Source organism: Mus caroli, chromosome 9 (assembly GCF_900094665.2).
Source record: "Mus caroli chromosome 9, CAROLI_EIJ_v1.1, whole genome shotgun sequence".
Classification (NCBI taxonomy): domain Eukaryota; kingdom Metazoa; phylum Chordata; class Mammalia; order Rodentia; family Muridae; genus Mus; species Mus caroli.
Window position 1 is genome coordinate 102,923,467 of NC_034578.1, and position 20,363 is coordinate 102,943,829.

General features: G+C 54.7%; 2 protein-coding genes across 10 annotated transcripts in view; both read right to left on the reverse strand.

The window, feature by feature from the left end:
• Positions 1–579: 579 nt before the first annotated feature.
• On the reverse strand, positions 580–13,308 carry Sema3b (semaphorin 3B). Of its 8 annotated transcripts, none has more exons than XM_029481315.1 (21): positions 12,231–12,295; positions 9,967–10,029; positions 9,688–9,861; positions 8,357–8,526; positions 7,924–8,110; positions 6,994–7,151; positions 6,759–6,821; positions 6,254–6,373; positions 6,079–6,172; positions 5,829–5,948; positions 4,909–5,054; positions 4,699–4,810; positions 4,520–4,589; positions 4,294–4,438; positions 3,762–3,981; positions 3,370–3,461; positions 3,246–3,287; positions 2,863–3,020; positions 2,716–2,771; positions 2,488–2,627; positions 580–2,079 (listed from the first exon to the last, which is right to left on the reverse strand). In XM_029481315.1, the coding sequence occupies exons 5-21, from the start codon at positions 8,030–8,032 to the stop codon at positions 1,675–1,677; spliced, it is 2,250 nt and encodes a 749-aa protein (XP_029337175.1). In that variant the 5' UTR covers positions 8,033–8,110; positions 8,357–8,526; positions 9,688–9,861; positions 9,967–10,029; positions 12,231–12,295; the 3' UTR covers positions 580–1,674. The 8 variants fall into 8 exon arrangements, with proteins under 8 accessions (XP_029337175.1, XP_029337170.1, XP_029337171.1 ...); XM_029481310.1 differs by lacking the exon at positions 12,231–12,295 and adding an exon at positions 13,275–13,308 and having other exon boundaries at positions 1,252–2,079; positions 8,388–8,526; positions 9,485–9,861; XM_029481311.1 differs by having other exon boundaries at positions 1,252–2,079; positions 8,388–8,526; positions 9,485–9,861; positions 9,967–10,025; positions 12,231–12,308.
• A 3,760-nt stretch (positions 13,309–17,068) lies between these two features.
• Positions 17,069–20,363, reverse strand: part of Gnai2 (G protein subunit alpha i2) — a 21,732-nt gene continuing 18,437 nt past the window's right edge. Inside the window, exons 5-9 of one of the 2 annotated variants that reach the window (XM_021172474.2) lie at positions 19,892–20,020; positions 19,369–19,498; positions 19,110–19,263; positions 18,559–18,772; positions 17,069–18,042 (exon numbers count right to left, since the gene is read on the reverse strand). In XM_021172474.2, the coding sequence (XP_021028133.1) occupies positions 18,582–18,772; positions 19,110–19,263; positions 19,369–19,498; positions 19,892–20,020 (604 nt within the window). In that variant the 3' untranslated portion in view covers positions 17,069–18,042; positions 18,559–18,581. The remainder of the gene's footprint in view (positions 18,043–18,558; positions 18,773–19,109; positions 19,264–19,368; positions 19,499–19,891; positions 20,021–20,363) is intronic. The other variant, XM_029481316.1, reaches the window with a different exon arrangement.

Sequence of the window (20,363 nt, forward strand, 5' to 3'; positions counted from 1 at the left end):
GGCTGCCTCCCAACCTGCTCTTAAAATAGGCCTGAGCTCACTTTTCCTGGACTATATTTAGAGGGGGCAGCTCCGATCCATGAAAGGGGCAGAGTGACCTAGACGGGCTGCCCTAGACTACCTACTTGGTGAAGGGGCTCAGCCAAGAGCTGCTAGCACATGGGCACAAGGAACTTCTCAGAAAACCATACCAACTCTATACCCACCTAGACTTTGGGGGCTTTCATCTCGCAGATCAGCATGCAGCATGCACCATGTAGCATGCACCGTGTAGCATGGTAGAAAAGGATTCCTGCACAGTCCACTCAGCCATCCCTCACTCCCACATACCAGCCATCTCCTTCCAGCAAACGGGCGATAACCACCCACCACCACTGTGTGACCATCTAATACAAGATAGTGGGGGTAGGGTGCGACACAACTGGAGCCCAATGCCATAGGGATCTGGTAGCCCTACAAGTGGGCACCCATGCTGGCCAGTGGAAAGAACTGGGACTAGAAACTGCTATGTTTAGTATTAAACATAGTATATAACCTTAGGTTAAAAGAACTTTAGGAGTGGCCTCCACTTTTTCATCTGTAAAACAGGAACAAGGGTTCCTGGCCAACTGTACTGAGAATAAAAATGTAGAAGCATGGCTAAAGCACTTAAACACAAGAGGTTTGGGTCCTCCCTCTCCCCTCCACAAGGGCTTGATGGGCCACGGAGAGAGGCACGTGGCTCTCTTGAAGGGTGCTGGTCCAGCTTGCAGGCCTTAGTCTGGGTGGACTCTGTTCAGCTTCTCAACGATGAAAAGCAGGGGTGGTGGGATCTACCTTCCAAACCATCGGGAGTCCAAGTGCCATAACCATATCAGCCTCCTGGTTGTTCCGTAGACTTGGAGGGTCTGTCCCCTGCTCCACGACTTTGCCCTGGTTCTTCTATCCCAAGAGTGTTCTGTCACCAGACATTGGTGATTGGCTCCTTCTTATTCAGCTCAAACGTCACCCGTTCAGTGAATTAATACATCCTTGCCCACAACAGCCAGTATCGGTTTTACTTCAGAGAGCTTGGTCCTGCCACTAATGCACTGTGTATTGCCAGTACCCCAGAGGCTCACGGGAACCAGCATAATCGTCTAATAACACGTTTAATCTTCACTTTAGCCTTCTTGGATGAGGAAAATGCAGGTCTTGAGACCCCTAGGGCGATGCCCAAGAGCCCCCAGCAAGGTCTAGGACTACCTGTTGTCTGCTGGGGCCATTCCAATGTCAGCTGATAATGTGTTTATTGCGTTACTTTAGTACAGTTGGCCTGCCTCACCCCATACCCAACGGTCTAATCTGTTCACAGCTTGCTGCTTGCTGCCCAAGAAAGAGAATTCTTTCCCCAGGGCTGCCACCCAAGACAACTCTCTCTCTGTTCATGGTCCACTCTGGAACCCCATGTCTCTGTCCCCTCCCTTCTGGTTAGATCCTGAATTGAGCTTAGGCCACTCTTTGAGGCTACATCCCCGGGTTATCTTGTTAATAAATAAGCTACCCTTTGGTCAGGGCCTATGTAAGGGTTAGGTGTCTCTGTTGGCCCAAGGACCTCAGTGTGGCCCAGCCATAACTCATTTGTCTTCCTGGCATCTGTCTGCCCCCTCTTCGGAGTGTCATATTCAGCCTCGTCCCATTGTGGGGACAGCCGAGTCACCAGTGAGCTGCACTACGTGGTCCACGCTCAGCACGGAGCTCAGAGACATGCATCCGTCTGTTGCGACCCTTACGACGTGAATCTGCTGCCACAGAGTGGTGCCCGGGCTGCGGGCGGCACATTCGCAGGGAGTTTGCACCTCCGCCACCGCCTGGCTCCACCAACTGCAGAAAGTCCCGGTACCAGAGTTTAGGGCCAGGAGGTGCAGGAGCGGCTGCTTCCTCTGCCCGTGCCAGTCGTTCAGCCTGCGCCGCACTCAGCACGTGCAGCACCAGGCGACGCAGTGGTTGTGAAAAGCCTTGTTCAACCGCGACGCATAGATACACGCCAGAGTCCTGGCGCCGCAGCCCCCGCAACAGCAGCCCCCGAGGAGTGCGCTCTACTCTCTCCTCAGCCAGCACCTATGTGTGAGGGAAGGGACAGAAACAAGGATCATTGGAAGCCAAAGGTGGACAAGGAAAATGGGTGCTGGCATTGACTCACTTTAAAAGGGTATGTGACCTTAGCCTTTGGAAGATGAGTCCATCTAGGTGAGTGGGGGATTGGGTAGACTAGAAACCTCAGTGCGCGCATGGGTGGGTTGAGGGCTTTCTCTCTCCAGATGGTAGAGGGTGGGTCAGGAGTCTAGGTGGGCACAGTTGGGGCATCACTAGGTTGTGGGGTGCAGCTAAGGACAGTAGAGGATGAGACAAACTATGATAAGGGAATCTGACTCACTGAACGGTATGAGGTACAGGCCAAAGGCCTCCTTAGGCAGGGCATAGCTTCTCTTAAATGGGCCTGGTTAGGAAGGGTGGAGCAAGGCACACCTGGGTGTGAGCTGCCTCCCCTGCACGTTGGAAGGTCCACTGCACATGCGCCTGGAGCGAGCGGGGCTCACACTCCAGAAAGGCGCTGCCGCTTTCCACACCCAAGACCTTCCTCTCCAGCAGCACAGAGTGAGAAGAGTCTTGAAACAAAAATGTGAAAGTTCAGACAAGGCAAGGTTGGATGTGGCAATTTCAAGGGCCGAGGATAGAAGCTGATGGGGTACTCACCTCCAGAGCACAGGGTGCTGGGGTCGCCATTCCTTATGTCTTGCCTCCGGAACCGCCTGAGGGAGGCATTAAAACCTATGAGCCCTTCTCTGCTAGTAGCAGAGACTCCCTTCCCAGTAGCCCAATTCAGACTCCAAACCAACCCACCTCTTGGCCGTAGGCTGGAAGCGTGTACAGGCTGATCCATCCCAGGCGCAGTAAGGATCACGGGCCAAGCAGCATTCTGCGCAGGCGCGGCCTAGGGCAGTGCAGCGATGCAAAGCAATCTGGGCCACTGCGCTGCGCGATGCTACGTAGAGTTGGTGCTAGAGGGCACAAGAGTCTCCAGTCTGATGGAGGACAGCCCTTACCTGGTTCCCTTCAGTCAGATAGCCTTTTCCCCACTGGACAGGTGGGAACACTGAGGTTCACACTGTCTAGCAAAGAGATGCTAGACCTGAAACTCGGGGCTTTGAAAACCAAGGAAAAGCTAGACAGCTGGGGGGCTGTGGGACAGGGTCACAACTTCTTCCCCAAGCTGAGTTACTCACCCTTTTAGAGGAGATTTGCATGCTGGTGACAGCGGCAGAGTCCTGAAAGGGAGGCGGGGCAGGCGGATCAGGGCTTAGTGGCTTCAGGTGATATGTCCTAGGGTGACTAAGGATGAGGCCTTACCTCGAACACCTGCAGCTCTTCCAGGAGAAGCCCTTCAGAATTAGGTCGGCTGCCCTTGGGGACTGAGATCACTTTCAGCACTGTGCCCACATCTGAAGAAATGAAAAGAAAGAGTGACTGTTGGTTTTCCCTAACAAGTTGTGTGTGTGTGTGTGTGTGTGTGTGTGTGTCTGTGTGTACGCGCATGCGTGCACTGTCTCCACCTTCATCATGATTGGGTCATGAAAAAGTAACAGTTATGGGTTGAAACAATGACCGGAGCCTCCAGAAAGTGGGGCCACAGCCCAGGCAAAGATGTAGATATTAGACTGACCAGGGACAACTGCTACCTCCCGGCCAAGGAACCTGGAGGGGGTTCTCTGTCCTATGGGCCATTGTGATGAGACCCTGACCTGTACCAATGAAGAGAACATCGTAGTGTCCATCGGCAGCTGCTACTCGGTCTGCGGCAATTTGGGTGAAGGTGTACCCAGCTCCCACTTGTAAGAAGAGAGGGCGCCCCCCCATGGGCAGGACTGGGTTGTACATGAGAGGGTGGTTCCGAGCAAACTGGATAACGTCATCTGGGAAGTCCTTGGTGGAGCTGAAGGTGCCAAAGGTCTTGCTGGGGCACTAGAAGGCAAGGTGCATCAGCGTCAGGCAGAGGTACAGGGTTTTGTGGTCGGCCCTCCGTTCAAAGCCTCTGGGATCATGAAAGGTAAGATGTGACAAGGACCCTGAGTATCTGAGCCTTTCCTTGGCGAACCTCAGGCTCTGAGGGGCACAGCTCTATCTTTTATGATGGTGACATTTCCCCACCCTTCCAAAAGGGCGGAATCACACTGCACCCTCACCCCCAGAAAAACCCCCAGGGCCAGGCTGAGTCAAGTTCTCCACCCTTGAGACTTTGAAGTGGATTCTTGCAAGCGGTCCCTAGCAATGTACCATGCCAGGTCTTGGGTAGGGGACACGACCCTGGTAGGACACCCACTGGTGTGTAGGCCCCTCTTTGTGAGCAAAAGGTCCCAAGAAGGCTCGGCGCACATCGTTCATGCTGTACACGCACACAGCAGAGCCCTGGAAGACACCACTGCAGGCAATGGAGAGAGCAGAGTGAGGAACCCCGGCAAGCTCAACTGACTGCCCAAGGGAACTGCTTCCTGCCCCTCACCTGGAGGTGGAGAAGACAGCATAGAGAAGAGGTGTCTGGCGGTCTCGGGAGGACAAAAGAAAAACATCCTCTGCAGGGAAAGACAAGGGTGGCGGCGGGGCAGTGCTCACACACCTCAGGCTCCTGGACTCTTCACCCCGACTCCTCCCCTGATGCTACCCCTCATTCAAGACACTCACGAAGTTGGTCAAAGTGGGTGTCACCCTCAACTCCGGGTACTGAGCACACAAGCCGCGCCTTCAGAAATGTGGTCCATTTGTTGACCAAGCTCCTCTGGCCACCCAGGTCATTCTGCTCACAGGATCAGAAGGGATGAGAGCAAGACCATAGCAGGCAAAGGGTCAGGGGCAAAGGTAGCCAAGGGATGAATTGGCCTAGTGTCTCCTTACCCTGCAGATCTGGCCAACACGAGACACAGACATGCGCCCCATTGCTGGTGCTGCTTCCACAGCGGACTCGCGGAAGAAGAAATAGATTTTATCGTCATCAGGGTTCTCACTCTCTGGGATCCAAAAGACCTTGACAAACTTGGGTTCTAGCAAAACAGGAGTCACGGTATCAGCGGACCTGGTCCTTGTCCATGACAAGGATCTCACAACCAGAGCCTCCAAGACCCACCCTATGATCGGCATCTGCAAGGCAAGAAGCAGCCACGAGGGGGCAGTAGAGACCATAGCTACAAACGCAAGCGGGCTGCTCCTCTCCCCTTTGCAGGGCTTTCTGACCATGCCACAATTTGCCAGGAAAAGAGGGAGAGATAGGGTATCTGTTTTCACCTTCATTCACAAATCTTCCTCCCTAGCAGATCAAATACTCCCTGTTCCTGTTTCAGTTTCTCATGCTGTCCCATGCTAAAGGACTCCAGCCCTCGAGAGTCTGAGTCTCCTATCAATACTAGTTGCTTGAGCCGTATCTTTGCTGGTTTTTTGCCTCAGGGCGTTTGCGCTAATCATTTCCCTTACCTAGAATGCTCATCCAGTTCTGTTGGCTGGCTTTCTTGTGTTCTAGAAGCTATTAATAACCCTATTAAGCCCCTCCCAACAGTAGCTTCCCTTATTCAACCCAGACACCTTTTTTTCTTTTCTGTTCTTTCATCTTGCACGGCCACTGGCATGTACTTCAGCATATCCTGGCTCCAAGACCCATGGACTCAAAGACTCCTGCCTGCCTCTGCCTCTGTGTCTCTGGCTCAGGGATTATAGTAGATACTTGGAAAGACTTCAACGTGGCTCTCTTGCTTCCTCATTCCGTGGCACCTTCACTTATCGGAGGAGGGCAGCCCCCTCCCAGGGTCCCCACAGTGTCTCACCATTGAGCCAGCGGGAATCATGGGGCTCTGTTCGGAGACTCGGATTCTGACCCAGGCTTCGAAAGATGGTAAAGTCCCGGCCCATAAGGTCTGCTGCCACCCCAGAATACAGCTCTTCCCCTGCAGACAGGGCAAAGGGGTGCTCAGCCAGTTATGAGCTCTGGAGGGGGGGTGTGCTCCTGGGACATGTGAAGTTCTAGAACTTCTAAAGGGTTCTAGAGTTCTATTGGGTGCCAGCCTTTGGACTCACCCACCAGCACCGAGGCAGCCCGATGCCTTGGGTCGTAAGGAGTCTTCCCCTTGCCATCCTCAAGTTTCCTCGGGTCCAGTTGGAGCATGGGTTCCTGGGGGTAGGGCAGGGGAGTTGTTAATTTCAGGTCCTTTGTCACCCTTCCCGTCTCTCCACTGTCTAGTCCTGGTCTTACCTCCAGCCGGTGGCCCACCTCCACAAAGGCGCAGGTTGGGTGGAAAGCCCCCGTGCCACAGGCCAGCAAGTGGGTGTGATTGTAGGTGTGCAGCAGCTTCACGAAGTTCATGCACTCGGTCTGGTGGGCAGGTGGGGCGGGTGTAGTTAGGCTTTCCCCAGGGAGGCAGCCCGAAGGAGTTGCAGGTCACTAGGGGCATTCCCACCCTGTCTCTCTTCTGCATCAGCCCAGGGAAGTACTAACATGAGTTACAGGGACCTGAGTGGCCTTCGTGACAACCTACCTACAGGGTAACTACATGAGGAAGTATAGATACACACAGCTCCCCCTATGACTCAGAGGCCCCCCGAGAAGAATCACATGAGCTCCCACCCTGAGTCACTGCCTTATCTGCCTTGACCTCCCTGCCCCTACCCCAGCCATAACAGGCTAGCCTCTCTCTCAGCCCTGGGATGGGGGGCCCAACTCTCTTCCGCACACTCCCCTTCAAGTAGCTCACACTCACACCAATGTCCTTCCCTGCCCAGTTGCATTCTTCACGCCATTCCACGGGGGCGGGCCAGGCCAGCTATGGGGAGGGAACACGGGTTAGGGATTTGGAGGACTCTTTATTTTGGGGGTTTCTCTATCAGTTGCCCACCCCTTGGAGATTCTCTAGAGTCTAGACAGATTGGATTGGGACCCTAAGGCTTTTTCCTGAGCCAGCACTGATGCTGAGTAAGGTTAGGGGTCCCGGGCACCTTCTTGGCTCGCTTGCTGATGTTGTCCAGGCTGAGGGAAGCCACGTGGTTCTCAGCACCCACAAACAGGCGTCCACGCTCCTCATCTACCAGCAAGGCTTCATAACAGCAGGTCCGCTCCAGCCTGAAGCTTCGGACACCATGCCGGGCCTGTAATTCTGCAGGGAGAGATACTTCGCAGTACGTAACAGTTCCAGGAACTTCCTCAAGGCCCTGCCTGGTCGTCTATCTGCAGACCAAGGTTATTTGTGTGACCCAAGACACACACATGGACACACACGTAGGTGGATGTGAGCTTACACGTATGAAGACTGGCCCACCCGGGTGCATGTACAGAGTCACAGGGTGGGCGGTGCATGCCCCAGAAAGGGGAAAACAGGTTTGGGAAAACATGTGTAGGCAAGTGGGCTGGCATGCTGGAAGGCAGGCTTATGGACAGCAGGATTCTAGGAGAGGTAAAAGGAAGACGACTGACAGGACAGAATCCATCCCTAAAATGTCAGGCTGGGGGTCCCTTCCCTGTCATCCTACCGCTAGCTTGGATTTAGCAGAGTTGACCAGCAAGTGCCACTCTGTGCCCAGGGACCACCCCTGTGTGCAAGGAGTATAAGAAAGGGGCTCTGACAGTCCCCAAACCTGGACTTAACTACTGAAGAGTCATGGAATGCTTTGGGATGGGGAAGTAGGGGGGATGAGTCGGAGGCAGGGACTGTTGCTATGGAGACAGTAGGGGTCCTCCTTGGGAAAGCATGAGCAGAATGTGGGCAGAGAGGTTGGGGGCTGAGGCTAGGACAGGGTTAACTGGAGATGGCCCAAGAATACCCACAACCCAACAAGTAATGAGGATGCGCATACTGGCACCAGCAAATCTTTCCATATTGGGCCCTTTTCCTGTTCAAGACGGCCCCTCCATCTGCCAGGTGCACCTACCTTGAAAGGAGAGCCGAAGGCGGGGAAGGTTAGGGGCAGTATCCCCTAGCCCTGCTACCCAGAGAAGGGCCAGGCCTGGGATCATGGCGGCGGCCTCAGCCCGCCCCATGCCGGCAGCTCAGGGCGCTCAGGGTTCAGCGGGCGTGTGTGGAGGAGCCTTCAGCAGTCCTGGACTCTGCCCCAGGATCTGGAAGAGAAGAGTCCGCAGCAAAGCAGAGAGGGTAAGGGCGGGTGGGAGGGCACGGGGGAGTCCCAAGGGATCAGATTACAGCCCCTAGGGATAGAGGCTGGGGGGTCGCATACCGTTTCCTCTCCACCAAGGGTGCCCCGCCTGGCCACAATCAGAGACACACCCACACCGGGCACACCCTCAGGGTCACCCTGCATTGGCAGGCACCCGCCCCACCACGTCACCCTCCGCACACACACTCACAGACATTAATTCACAAACACTGTGCACCCACTTCATGCCAGCCTGGGGCAGAGACAAGGATACTGATGATGCAGACAAGGTCCCCAGGCAGTAAAGGACGACGACGACAGATGAGAGTCAGATCCTGTGGTCATTCCAGAAGGCACCAAGTGCAAAGAGCAAAGCAGTTGCTGCAGCGAGAGTGGGTGGAGGGGGCGAGGCCTCAAGAGGTGGCCATGTACCCACAGACAGGCAGGCAGGGAAATGCAGGGGCACTTTGGGGACTGGATCCAAGGTTGTGGGTGACTACGGATATGAATATATTTCTGAGGGTCCCTTTGTGAACACACATACCCGAACACATGTATGTATACATGAGCGTGTGTGCGTGTCCATATGCATACATGTCTATGAGCAAGCAGGTGTCACACCTATGTAGATATAAGCTGACGTACAAATCTATATACTTAACACGCGGTGCCGTGTGCATACATCTAGTCAAGTGTGTGCCAGCATTAAATCTGCCTGTTCAGCACACGAATCACATATGTACACATGGCAGGTGTGTGTTCAGGCACAGCTGTCATGCAAGTGAACACAAAAGCCTCGTCGATCGCTTCCGTTGACAAGTGCCATCTATTCTTCTCAGGGCCCTGATCCAGACTCAGGCCAAATCCAGCAGGCCCAGTTTTTGTGACTGATTCCTCTCTGTAGCCTGAGGGTTAGAAGGAGCCAGAGACGCAGAGACCTAAGAGAGGACTGAGGCCCGTGTGAGGTGACCGTTCTGGCTCACTTAAAGCTCCAGGTGGAACAATTATTTGCCCTCAAAGTCCCTGCCATTTCAGGGTCTTAAGTTTCCCTGCCATTGTTGAGCCCCTCCACTGAACCAGACGCCTTGCCTGGCACACTCAGGTAGATCAAGTCTCTGGCTCCTACAGCTCTCCCTTACAGAATCACACAGGACAAGTGCGGTACTCGAGCCAAGGTCCCAGTGTGAATTAAAGAAGGAAATTAGCTGCTGGCTGGGTTGAAGATCTCCCATCCCTTCACTCTCTACCCCCCCCAACACACATACCAGTTCCTGGACCCCTCCCAGGCCAGGACCCGAATCTCGCCCGCCCCCCTTTCCTTTCATCTGTTCACACTTGCCTGCACCTCTTCTCAGGTACTAGAAGTCTGTGAGGCTGACACGGCTGCCTCCCACACTCCACCAAGAACTCTGACAAGGGTCTCCCACCTTGACCCCTCTTGTCCTGGGGAAGGGAAGCAGGCTAGGGCTCACAGGGCACCCTCTGACGGTTCCTTTAAGTAGAAGCCCCCGCCTCCACCAGGCCAGCCACCGCCCAGAATACCATAAAGTTTGCAGGGCTACAGGGTGGATCGGGTGACCGGCACAGGCAGCTGGGACTGGCTGGAGACCGGTGGCCCCGCAGAAGCGGAATGAGAGCAAGGGTTGGGCAGGTAGAGATGGCTCTCTCCTGCTGGGTTTCAAGGTGAAGGGTGCCCCAGGTGATAGTTCCAGAAACCTGTCAGTGAGATAAGGCAAAGCAGGAAAAATCAGCCGAGACCGTCCCTGACAGTTCTGGGCAGCAGGCAGCAGGAATGGTGGGCCAGGCACCCCAGGTCCTTACCTGTCCCTCCACAGCTAAGGGATGACTGTACACTCCGCAGCAAGCTCAGGTCCCAGGAACTGGCTGGGACAGTGGGTCAGAGGTCAGAGAAGGAGCTCTCCTCTCCTCTTCTGGGCCCCAGCCTGTCACTTTCTTACCAATTGGACCTCAGCTGCCTCCCCCCCGCCCCCCCCTGCAGTGGCTGCAATGACAGCCAGGCAGGAAAGGGGGAGGGGGGGAGGCTCAGGAGATGCTGAGAGTGTGGGCCCATCCTCAGAGCCCAGCTAGGGTGGAGCTTGGGGCAGATGTTGGAAAGGTGAATGACCCGTGGACCCATGGACTCCCGCTCTCTTCCAAGCTGGCAAGACTGCCCTATCCATCAAACCCAGAAACATGTACCCGAGAGGGGGTTGGAGGGTTGCTTTTGATGTTTGAAGCCCAGGGTCTTCTATAGCCTGGGCTGGCCTCGAACTTATTTATTTATTTATTTTGGTTTTTCGAGACAGGGTTTCTCTGTCTAGCCCTGGCTGTCCTGGACCTCACTTTGTAGACCAGGCTAGCCTCGAACTCAGAAATCTGCCTGCCTCTGCCTCCCGAGTGCTGGGATTAAAGGTGTGCGACACCACGCCCGGCCATCGAACTTATTATTAATCAAGGATGGCCCTCAACTTCTTGCTTCACCTACCCCTGCTTCTCAGGGGCTGGGCCAGGAATGGTGCAGCAGACGGTTTTCAGACAGAACGGACTCCTACACTTGACTTTGGTGCTCAGGCTGGGAAGTACTTGGGGTTTTATTGTATGGCTTGTTCTGAAAACCACTCCCTGTTTGAAGTCTTGGGAGCACTTTAAAGGGCTGGATGTTGCCTCAATCTCCCCAAGATGGCCCTCAGGGGTCAGGAGGCCCCCAGCCACGGCTGTACGGTTGAATGGCACAGGTGCCTAGGCACTGCAACTGTGCAGTTTTGTTAATACCGCCTGGGCATCATCCAATCAGAGATAAGGGGACACAGACAGAGATAAGGGGAGACTTACCTCTCCAGGAGCTATAGGATCTAGTGTTCTTGGCCTACCTGTCTAGCCGCTGGGGGAGAAGGGCCAGGGGTGTTCAGAAAGGAACCTAGGTTTCTAGGATAAGGCCCTACCCTGCTCCTGGGCTCGCTGCCTCTCCCCAAGGACCTGGGCAGCTTCCCCTGGCCTCATGCAAGCAAACAACATTCTTTGGCTGTTTACAATTTTCCACCCAGCAGCAAGTGCCACCCGGAGGCCCCTGGTCACCCCTGCTGTGTCTCTGGTCTGCCCAGACTGACTCCAGTTCTCCATACTCAAGGACCCAATCTCTTTTCTTTTATGCCAGGCACCAGCGCTGGTATTCACACCAGGAAACAGTGCCAGAGCCCCCACCAGCTTTCTGACAACCGGAGGCTCTCACTTCCCAGCTCAAGGGCATGAGCTGCCTCTGGTCCTCTTTAGCCAGGTGACTTGCTCCCATAGCTATGTCTCCTCCCTTGAAGAGTGAGAGGTGAGCGGATCTCTTTCCTGCTGCCTAGTGCTGGGTTTCGTCCTGCTGGATTTAAGGTGGGGTTCCTCTAAAAGGCAGCACCTCAGATGCCAGGACCCGGGTGTCACAGCTGGACTTTCTAAAGATTCTGGAATAAGGCAGACTTGGTCTGAAACCCAGAGAGGCAGTTGGGGTCCCTACTCCTGCTTGATCCTCTATCCTGGGGACATCCACTAGCACAGGTCTGCTTGGGTTCTCCCTGCGGACTGTGCATTGACAGTACAGCCTACCAAAGCTCTGCCTTTTCCTTTTGGAGATAACTGGATCGTTGCATCAAGTCTCTGCACTTGCCTGCCCACCTTGCCTCACCACCGAGCCACCTCTGCACCACACCTGGGCTCCCTGTGGTGGCATGGTGGCTCCATAGGACACCCAACACCCATTTGATGGTGGCTGTGCTGGTCTGTCATGCCAGTGTCCTGGGCTGGGTGGGATTGCAGGCTCCCTAATCACACCTGCTTTTGCAATCAACGATGGTGGCTCCACCTTGCAACCTTCCCCCGCTGGCCACGTGGGCACTAGGTCATGAGACTCTGAGGACTGGAGCTTAGTGCCAGGGGGTGGTAAGGCACTGCCACGAGGACTAGGAGCTCCAGGAAGCCCAATTCCCCCAACAGTATACCACCTGCCCCCAGGCAATCTGGGAAAAAGTCAAGGGTCTGTCAGGACATTCCCCACCCACAAACCCCAAGCCTGGCCACCATAGTCCAGGGGACCCCCGGCCCACCTTTTGGAAAGATCAGTTCCTCCCCTCCTTGCCTCTTGCCCTTCCCTTCAGTGGGCCATGTCAGAGCTGAGGTGGAGGGGTGGCAGGAGGGGCCACCACCAGGAGCCTTGGGCCTTTTGCTGTGGCCCTCCCCCTACTGGCTCCACCCCTGCGTTCCCGCCCTCCCTCCCTCCTTCCCTCCCTCGTGCACATTCCTCCCAGGCTGAGGTCAGCCCCTCTGGGATGGGGAGTCCCCCCCCCCTCCACCAGCCACATCACAGTTCCACACTCCTGTTTTCTTCATTGCCCAGTAGAGTGGGGTGGGGAAGCCGGGGAGTGGGGGTGGGGCCCCGTTCTCTACAGCCTTTGAGGAAGGGGCTATACCAGGAAAGCTGCAAAAAATACTGTAGAGCACTCTGTACGGATCAACAGGCATTAACATAAATACTACATCCCCTAAGTTGGATAGAGAGAGCCTCCCTGAAAACCCTGACTTGTGGGGGCATCCTCTGCATGCTCTAGTAGGAGTTGAAGATGCTGAGGGGACTGCCCAGAACCTGTGTAGTGATCAACTAACCCCTCCCCCGCATCCCCAAGACAGGATTTCTCTGTAAAGCTCTGGCTTTTCTAGAACTTGCTTTGTAGACCAAGCTAGCTTTGAACTCCCAAAGTCTGGCATTAAAGGCACTCGCCACCACCTGCCAACCTTACAGACTCACTCTTCCTCACTCTCCCTGGTCAGTCACTTCTATAACCCCCTCGGCTGAGCAGGCTGGTGCACGCTAGAGGCACAGTGCAGATGAGTGCTATTGCCAGCACAGCTCTGGGCCTCTTCTGATGAGGGAAACCCTGCTAGGTCATGGCTACCATCCTAGCCTCAGGCTCAGCTCCTCTCCCACTTCCTACCCTGCATAGCTACTTTTCTCCACCCACCCTCAAACCATTGTGCTCAGGGATCCCTCCCCTAGGGATTTGCCAGAATTCTCAAAAGTCCCCAGTTCACTCCTAGCAGCACCCAAAAACATTCCTCAGGGAATCCTATCATAAGTCTTGTTGAAGTCCTACCTGCCTTTTGCCTCTGGGCTGGGTCCCTGGAGTCACCCTCCACAGTGCCTTCTTGCTTCTACATCCTGACTTGACTCACAGGAGTTCATAGGGATGAAGCTCCTGGCCCGGGGTCCACAGCACCACCCTAGCTCCATCTTGCCAGCCTTCTAGCCTGTTTCTGAATGCATGGAGCTTTTGTTGCCAAAATATCACCTGGGCTGTGCCCTGAACCCTTTAGTGTCACCTGCTGGACTGTCACAACTCGCTACCCATCTCAGCTTTTTTTCTTCCTCTGTGAAAGACTTCTGTTGAAGCGCAGGACCAGGCCTTAGGTTATCCATCGTGGGAGCAATGAAGAAACCTCCAGCTCTGGAGATGCCCAGCATAAAGAAGCGAGAGCGAGCACATCTGTAGAAAACCCTTCCACTCTCCTGGGCTTCCTGGGTCACCATGAGGCTCAGGAAATAATGAGGAAGACACATAGCAGGTCCCTCTTTTCCTCTGCCCCTGGCCTCTCAAAACTGATTTTCCACAATGCCAATGAGACCAGCAAGTGGAGATGAAAGATAATACTAAACTATGATTTTTCTCTGGACTAAAATTACCTGCAAGGTTGCCTCTCCGCTGAGTGAGAAACTAGAACAAGAAGCTAGGAGGAACCATGTTTCCTCACCTCTGCCCACCTTGAACCCTGATATCTCATGTGTGACTAAGACTGAATGTCTGGCAAGCTTGCACATCCTTGCTGTAACCCAGCTGTGCACAAGTCCCAACTGGCTGGAGGCCATTACATTCTATTCTGATTGAAATGGGGGGAGATGCCGATCCCCATGGCAGTGATGAAGGCCCTAGGTTTTCTTTTAGTCATAAGGATTCGGGTCATAGGGAGGGGCTTAAACATCAGCCCACACTCAGCCAAGAGACACTGTAGTTTTTGGTTTTGTTTTTTAGTTTTTTTTTTTTGAGACAGGGATTCTCTGTGTAGCCTTGGCTATAATGGAACTCACTCTTCAGACCAGGATGCCCTTAAACTCGGAGACCCACTTACCTCTGCCTCTCAAGTGCTTTATTTAAAGGTGTGTGCCACCACCGACCCGGCGGCTGGGACATTGTAGTCTGGTTCCCATCCCTCCCTTTCTATCACCCAAAGCCACACACATGCACATACACATACTACCAGATATATACGAAATACTAAAAAATCTTGGTCTGCTCTGAAAGACAGTTGGAGATTCCATCAGAACTAGACAGCTCCTGTTGTCTCAGAAGCTCTGGCTATAACCCCAGGAAGGGCCCCTTTCCTGTTCCGAACAGGACATCTGTTTCCACCTGCCTGTCGGGCCTGCCTCTTCCCCTCAGAGTCTCCCATAAGCTCCCTTCTTTAGGCCTCTGACTCTTGAGGGCTTATTCATCTCTCTGGTCCCAGCTGTTCCGCTGCCCTACAAACAGGTTAAAAATACCAAGGCTACCACCGCCAACCACTTTCGTGGTTCCAGCGACTATTTCAAGTGAGCCAAGCTCTCTCGAAGGCCGACCAGCCTCGTGGCAGTCCTCATAGGCTGGGGAACTGCCCATCCTACACTGAAAACAGACGCTCAGGCCCCTACTTGACTCTGCACTTCCTGCTAAGGGTCTTAGGCCTCATACTGCAGCTGCCCATGGGTGTGGACATGGGGAGACTCCTAGGGAAAGGACTCAATCTCTCTCTCCTCACTCAGCTGTTTCCCAAGAAAGGAGGAACTGCTGAGACCCAGCCAAGAACAGCTCCAAGCAGTAGGGGATGCCTCCCTCACTGGGTACCTCCAGTCAGGGTGCAGGATACCTAGGAGGTCCTTCTTGCCTCCCCTTTGCCCCCCAAGCATGGCTGGGAATTTCCCACTAGCCAAAGAAAGGCTGAATTGAGAAGCCGCCCCCACCAGTCCTGGGACAATGGAGCCTTATGCCCTCCCAATCAGAGCTGAAGTAGAAAGGCCAAAGGCAGGTGGGGGCCTAACTGTCTACCAGGGTAAGCCCTGCTTGCCAGAACCACACCCAGACCCAGTGCCAAGTGAGATCCTAGGGGATACAGGACAGAGCCCTAGATGGCCCACCCAAGCAGGGAGGCACCGGGTGCATCAGGCAGACAATGCCAGTTTCTCAATGGCCCTCTGTGCGGGGTTCCCCTCAGGACAGAAGGAAGGAACCATCTCCGGTGCTTGCTTCCTGATGGGCGGGTATGGTGGCTCTGGAATAGCTCCAGCCTGCCTGCGCACATTGGGGTTCAGGCCCGAGCCTCTAAAGAAAGACAGGGATTTGGGGATGGCACAGGATCCTGTTCTTGTCAGTTGTACCCTGTGGCAGAGGTAGCCGGAATGGCCTGAGGAACTGGGGCGGGGGAGAGACCTAGGGAAGCAGGCACTCCTTCCGACTCGCCGCCACAACCTTTCATCTCCTGCCAGTATCAGAGGCCCGGTGGCCTGTGGCCACTGACAGGTGTAAGGAGGCGAAGTCCCAGGTCCCGGGTCCAATCCCTCCCTCCCCCGCCTCCGCGGCGCCGACCCCCGCCCGCCCCAGGACCCAGCCGCTTTGTCAGGCCGCGGGCGCGGAGCCTCCAATGCCACACAAAGCTGCTTTTGTGTCAAGCGTCCTCCACGGGACCCGGTGACGTCAGCCTGCGTGACCAGCTCAGCAGCTGCGGAGAGGACGGGCTGAGGCGCCCCCTGGCGGCCGGCGGCAGAGACCTCGGAGCTCCGCCCAGCTGGGGCCGGTCTTTCGCCTAGCCGTCCCGGTAGCAGGCGCTGCCCGCGGCTGCCCCTGCAGTTCCTGGAAGAAAACCCAGGCATTTAGCGCTGCGCTCCGCCCAGTACTCAGCACTTCCCTTAGCTTTGTTTTCCACATCAACCTTCCAATGCAGCCAATGACAGACCCCCATGAACCCTTCCTTGACAGCCTGTCCCCACCCCTCTGATTTGGCGACGTGGTATTCTGGCACTTATTACGCAAAATGAATTTCGTTATAACGTTTCAGCACGTATAAAACGCACTTTTATCTTACTAACACCTATTACCTATTCTCCTATAGGGTTGCAGATCCCCCCCCCCCCCCCCCCCCCCCCCGGCCCTTTCCATCTGGCCCCTCCTCCACTTTCAGTTTAAGTTTCTCCACAGGGTTGCTTCCAGGAATATGGATACCTTACCAGGAGCTACAACACTGAAGACAATGTCTCTTCCTTCCTCACTCAGTTAGCGGGACAGTTGGGGGTGAGCCACCTCCTCATTCCAAGACAGGCTGTTGACCAGCCCCATCCAGTGGGAAGAGTGCTTTGCTACATCCTATCTTTCTGCAATTATAGTCTTTGTCCCGATTTTACAATGTTCCCTGAGTCTTAGAAGGAACTTGGTTTTTTGAGTTTCAACATATAGCCCAGGCTGGTCTGAAACTCTTGGTCAACCTCCTGCCTCACCTTCTTGTAGGCTACAATTAAATGCATATGCCACCACCCCTAGTTTTCTGAGTCTGTTAAGCCAAGGAGTGCAGCCTACTTATCTGTGCTCTCTCTGCTACTCCGAACTTTCAAGAACCCTCTGGAAGAGTTCCCAAGGTTCAGAAGGTCTGAAGGCTGCCCCAGGCCACAAACTGCAAAATAAGGACTAGACGGCTGCATAGCCTCTAACATGTAAGTTGACCAGTCCAGAAGGCAAACTAAAGCATAGAGAACTGGGATGGAACTCTGCCTAGAAAGCTGATGTCCAGGGGCCCATCCCAGGTGTGGCACTAAGGTGTGGGATATCTTCTTCTTGCTCAGTCCCCAGGAGAAAAGAACACCCGGAAGTTCTTGGTGTTTTCTTTCTACATTTTATTATTTCAAATCATGTGAACAATTCCATAAAACATGTGAAAAAAGCAAGGAAGTGTTCAACGATGGAGGACCCGGTCCTGGGGCGAGGGCGTGAGGGGCCTGGCCCTCAGCAGGCAGCGGCGGTTCCTAGATTAGCGCTAAGGAGCTACATTTAGGTTAATGGAGCCAGGGCCCAGGGCTTCAGAGCAGGGCCCTCAGTGACGTTGGCAGTTGTCTGGAACAGCCCTTGGAATCCAATTCCGTGGAGGGCAGGGCAGGGGGCCGCCCAAAGAGGGATGGGTGTAAACACGCAGACACACTCAAGGCACGGAATCGCTGGAAAGGGGTGGGGCTGGGGATGGGGTGAGGTGGGGGTTCTGGTCAGGACCTGACAGTTTTAAATAGGTTTCTCTAAAAAGTTTTCTAGATTTGCAGTTTTCCTTATTTTTCCTTTTCCTTTTTCTTTAAAGCTACGAGAATGAGCAGGTGGGCTTTGTCTCCAGGAATGGTGGTATCTCTCACGCTTCTTGTGCTTTTTCCTTTGGGGCCTCCGAGCGGCAGAGAGTGGGGTAGGCAGGAGGCTCCCTGTAAACATTTGGACTTGGGTCAGGGCTGGTGTTGGACAAAGCCAGGGGTCTAGGCTGGAGGAGTTGGTACCCTCCAGACATAGGCCTTGGGATCTCTGCATGCACTCCCCGCTCACCCCAGAACAAGACAACGGTTAGAAAACCCGAACGGATGCCCAGAAAGGGGGTACCGTGGCTACTCCCGGCACCTCAGACAAAGGTGGGTTTTAGACTGGGAGGCCCGTGGCAACCCCTCCCCCAAGTCTAGAGCCAAGGGAGGGGACAGGGGAGCTGAGAACAGAGAGAAAAGATGGGAGAAGCAGCTGGGGGAACAGGCAGGGAGCATGGTCTTCTTGCCCCCATCTTCCTCAGGGGTAGTGGGGAGCACAGTCAGCGGTGGCCCTGGAGGTGGATGACAGACACAGCCTGGGTTACATGTGGCTCCTCTTCTTGCCTCTCTAAACAATGACCTTCTTCTCCCCCACCTCCTTGTTACCAGGGACACAGCTGTGCCCAGAGGCCAGCTTCTGTTGCTGGGTTACAGGATGTGTATATCAGTGACACTGTGGTCATTGAATGTACGCCAGGGCCAGTGGGGCTGGCCTGGGCCTAGGACTCTCAGGTCTGAGAGACAGAGGTCTAAGAACAAGAGTGAACCTGATCAGTGAGCAGCGGCGTGGCTGGGTCTCCTGCATCTAGACGAGGCTAGAATCCCATGGAGGCAAGGAAGCAACCAACGCCTTCCAAAGAACACTGACCACCCCTCTAGCTCTGTCCAGGAGAGCGCCAGGTCCCTTTTTACTCTCTGTCCTCTGGTCCCTGACTGCCCTGCCCGACCCTTTCTCTCCAGGCTGAGTACTCCCAAATGACTTCCCCCAAGTCCCCAGACCCCTGATGTTTGACAACCCTCTGACTCACCATCCTGCCAGGCCCACTGCCCCTCAGAAGAGGCCACAGTCCTTCAGGTTGTTCTTGATGATGACGTCAGTGACGGCATCGAACACAAACTGCACGTTCTTGGTGTCGGTGGCGCACGTGAAGTGCGTGTAGATCTCCTTGGTGTCTTTGCGCTTATTCAGGTCCTCAAACTTGCTCTGGATGTAGCTGGCTGCCTCGTCATACTTGTTGGCCCCTAAGGAAGACGAATGAAGACTTGTGGATGTGCATGTACAGCAGAGCTCTGTGCCCACGACAGACAAGCATGTAACGTGCACAGCACGGTCATGTGTAAGTGCGTGTGCTGTATGAAGGACGTTTCCTATGTGTGTATGCTCAACGGTAGAGGCCCACGGGTGGTAACAAGCCTTTTGTGTGTAGACACAGTGCATTCCTGAGTGAGGTCCCACAGGTCCTGTGTTTTTCCTTCTGTCCAGATGGGGGCATCCATGGGCCACCAGAGCCCTAGTGGTGTCTATTGGGATGCCCCCCCAACCCCCCCGCGCCCCCATGAGATAGTCTTCAAAGAGTACCTGTGTACTCAGGGAAACAGATGGTCAGGGGGCTCTGTGTGATCTTTTCTTCAAACAGGTCCTTCTTGTTGAGGAAGAGGATGATGGAGGTGTCTGTGAACCACTTGTTGTTGCAGATGCTGTCAAACAGCTTCATGCTCTCATGCATGCGGTTCTAAGGAGAAGGAAGTGAAGTCTGTACTGACACCACCCCCCACCCCCGTCGCTGCCTACCAGGCTCAGCCCCCGCCCACCACCACCAGTGTTCCTGGACTCTCACCATCTCCTCATCCTCAGCCAGCACCAAGTCATAGGCGCTCAAGGCGACACAGAAGATGATGGCCGTGACTCCCTCAAAGCAATGGATCCACTTCTTCCGCTCAGACCGCTGACCACCCACATCAAACATCCTGCGGACATCGGGTCAACTTAATCCAGGGAGTAGAGCCCCGCCCGGGGGGGGGCATCCTTGCACCTCACAGGCCAGCTGGCTAAGGACAGAGACCTGACCAACGCAGGACAGCTGCCACCATGGAGTCAGGGAACATCCCTCACCACAATCCTGGTTTTGAGTCTGGTCAGAGGGACAGGCTGGAGCCACATGGGAAAGGCAAGAGAAGCTATTAGTAGGAGGTCACTACTGATGCCTAGGTGACAGACCTTGAGGATGTGCCTTCCCAATACAATCCTGAGGGCTGAGGACCCTCACTCAGCAGGACTGGGCTACCCCATTTGCTAGCAGCTATGGCCCTTAACCCTACACACACACACACACACACACACACACACACACACACACTCACTTGAAGTGTAAGTCCTTGAAGGTGAAGTGTGTCTCCACGATGCCCGTGGTCTTCACACGGGTCCGCAGCACATCCTGCTGTGTAGGGATGTAGTCACTCTGTGCAATGCGCTCCAGATCATTCAGGTAGCTGCAAGGAGGCGGGAAATCAGACAGGTCAAAAGCAGCATCCTGACCTGGACCCTGAACAGATAAAACCCTGCTTCTTCCTTCCCTTCTCCCCTCCCTCTACTCCAGGCAGGGTCTGGTTTATGTAGTCCAATCTTATCTCAAACCTATAATCCTCCTGCCTCAGCCCCAAGCACTGCGATTACAGGTGTGCACTGCTGTGCCTGCTATCCTTGCTTCTTTAAGAAACATGAGCTCAGCTGGGCAGTGGTGACACACGCCTTTAATCCCAGCACTTGGGAGGCAGAGGCAGGCGGATTTCTGAGTTCGAGGCCAGCCTGGTCTACAGAGTGAGTTCCAGGACA

What these genes read in the sequence shown, in the direction of transcription:
- Sema3b (XM_029481315.1), bottom strand. Translation starts at nt 8,032, where the DNA reads ATGGGGCGGGCTGAGGCCGCCGCCATGATCCCAGGCCTGGCCCTTCTC. An exon ending in TGTTCTCTTCATTGGTACAG is followed by an intron (nt 3,462 to 3,761) that starts GTCAGGGTCTCA and finishes TCATTTCTTCAG; the next exon opens with ATGTGGGCACAGTGCTGAAA. An exon ending in TTCCAGCCTACGGCCAAGAG is followed by an intron (nt 2,772 to 2,862) that starts GTGGGTTGGTTT and finishes TGCCTCCCTCAG; the next exon opens with GCGGTTCCGGAGGCAAGACA.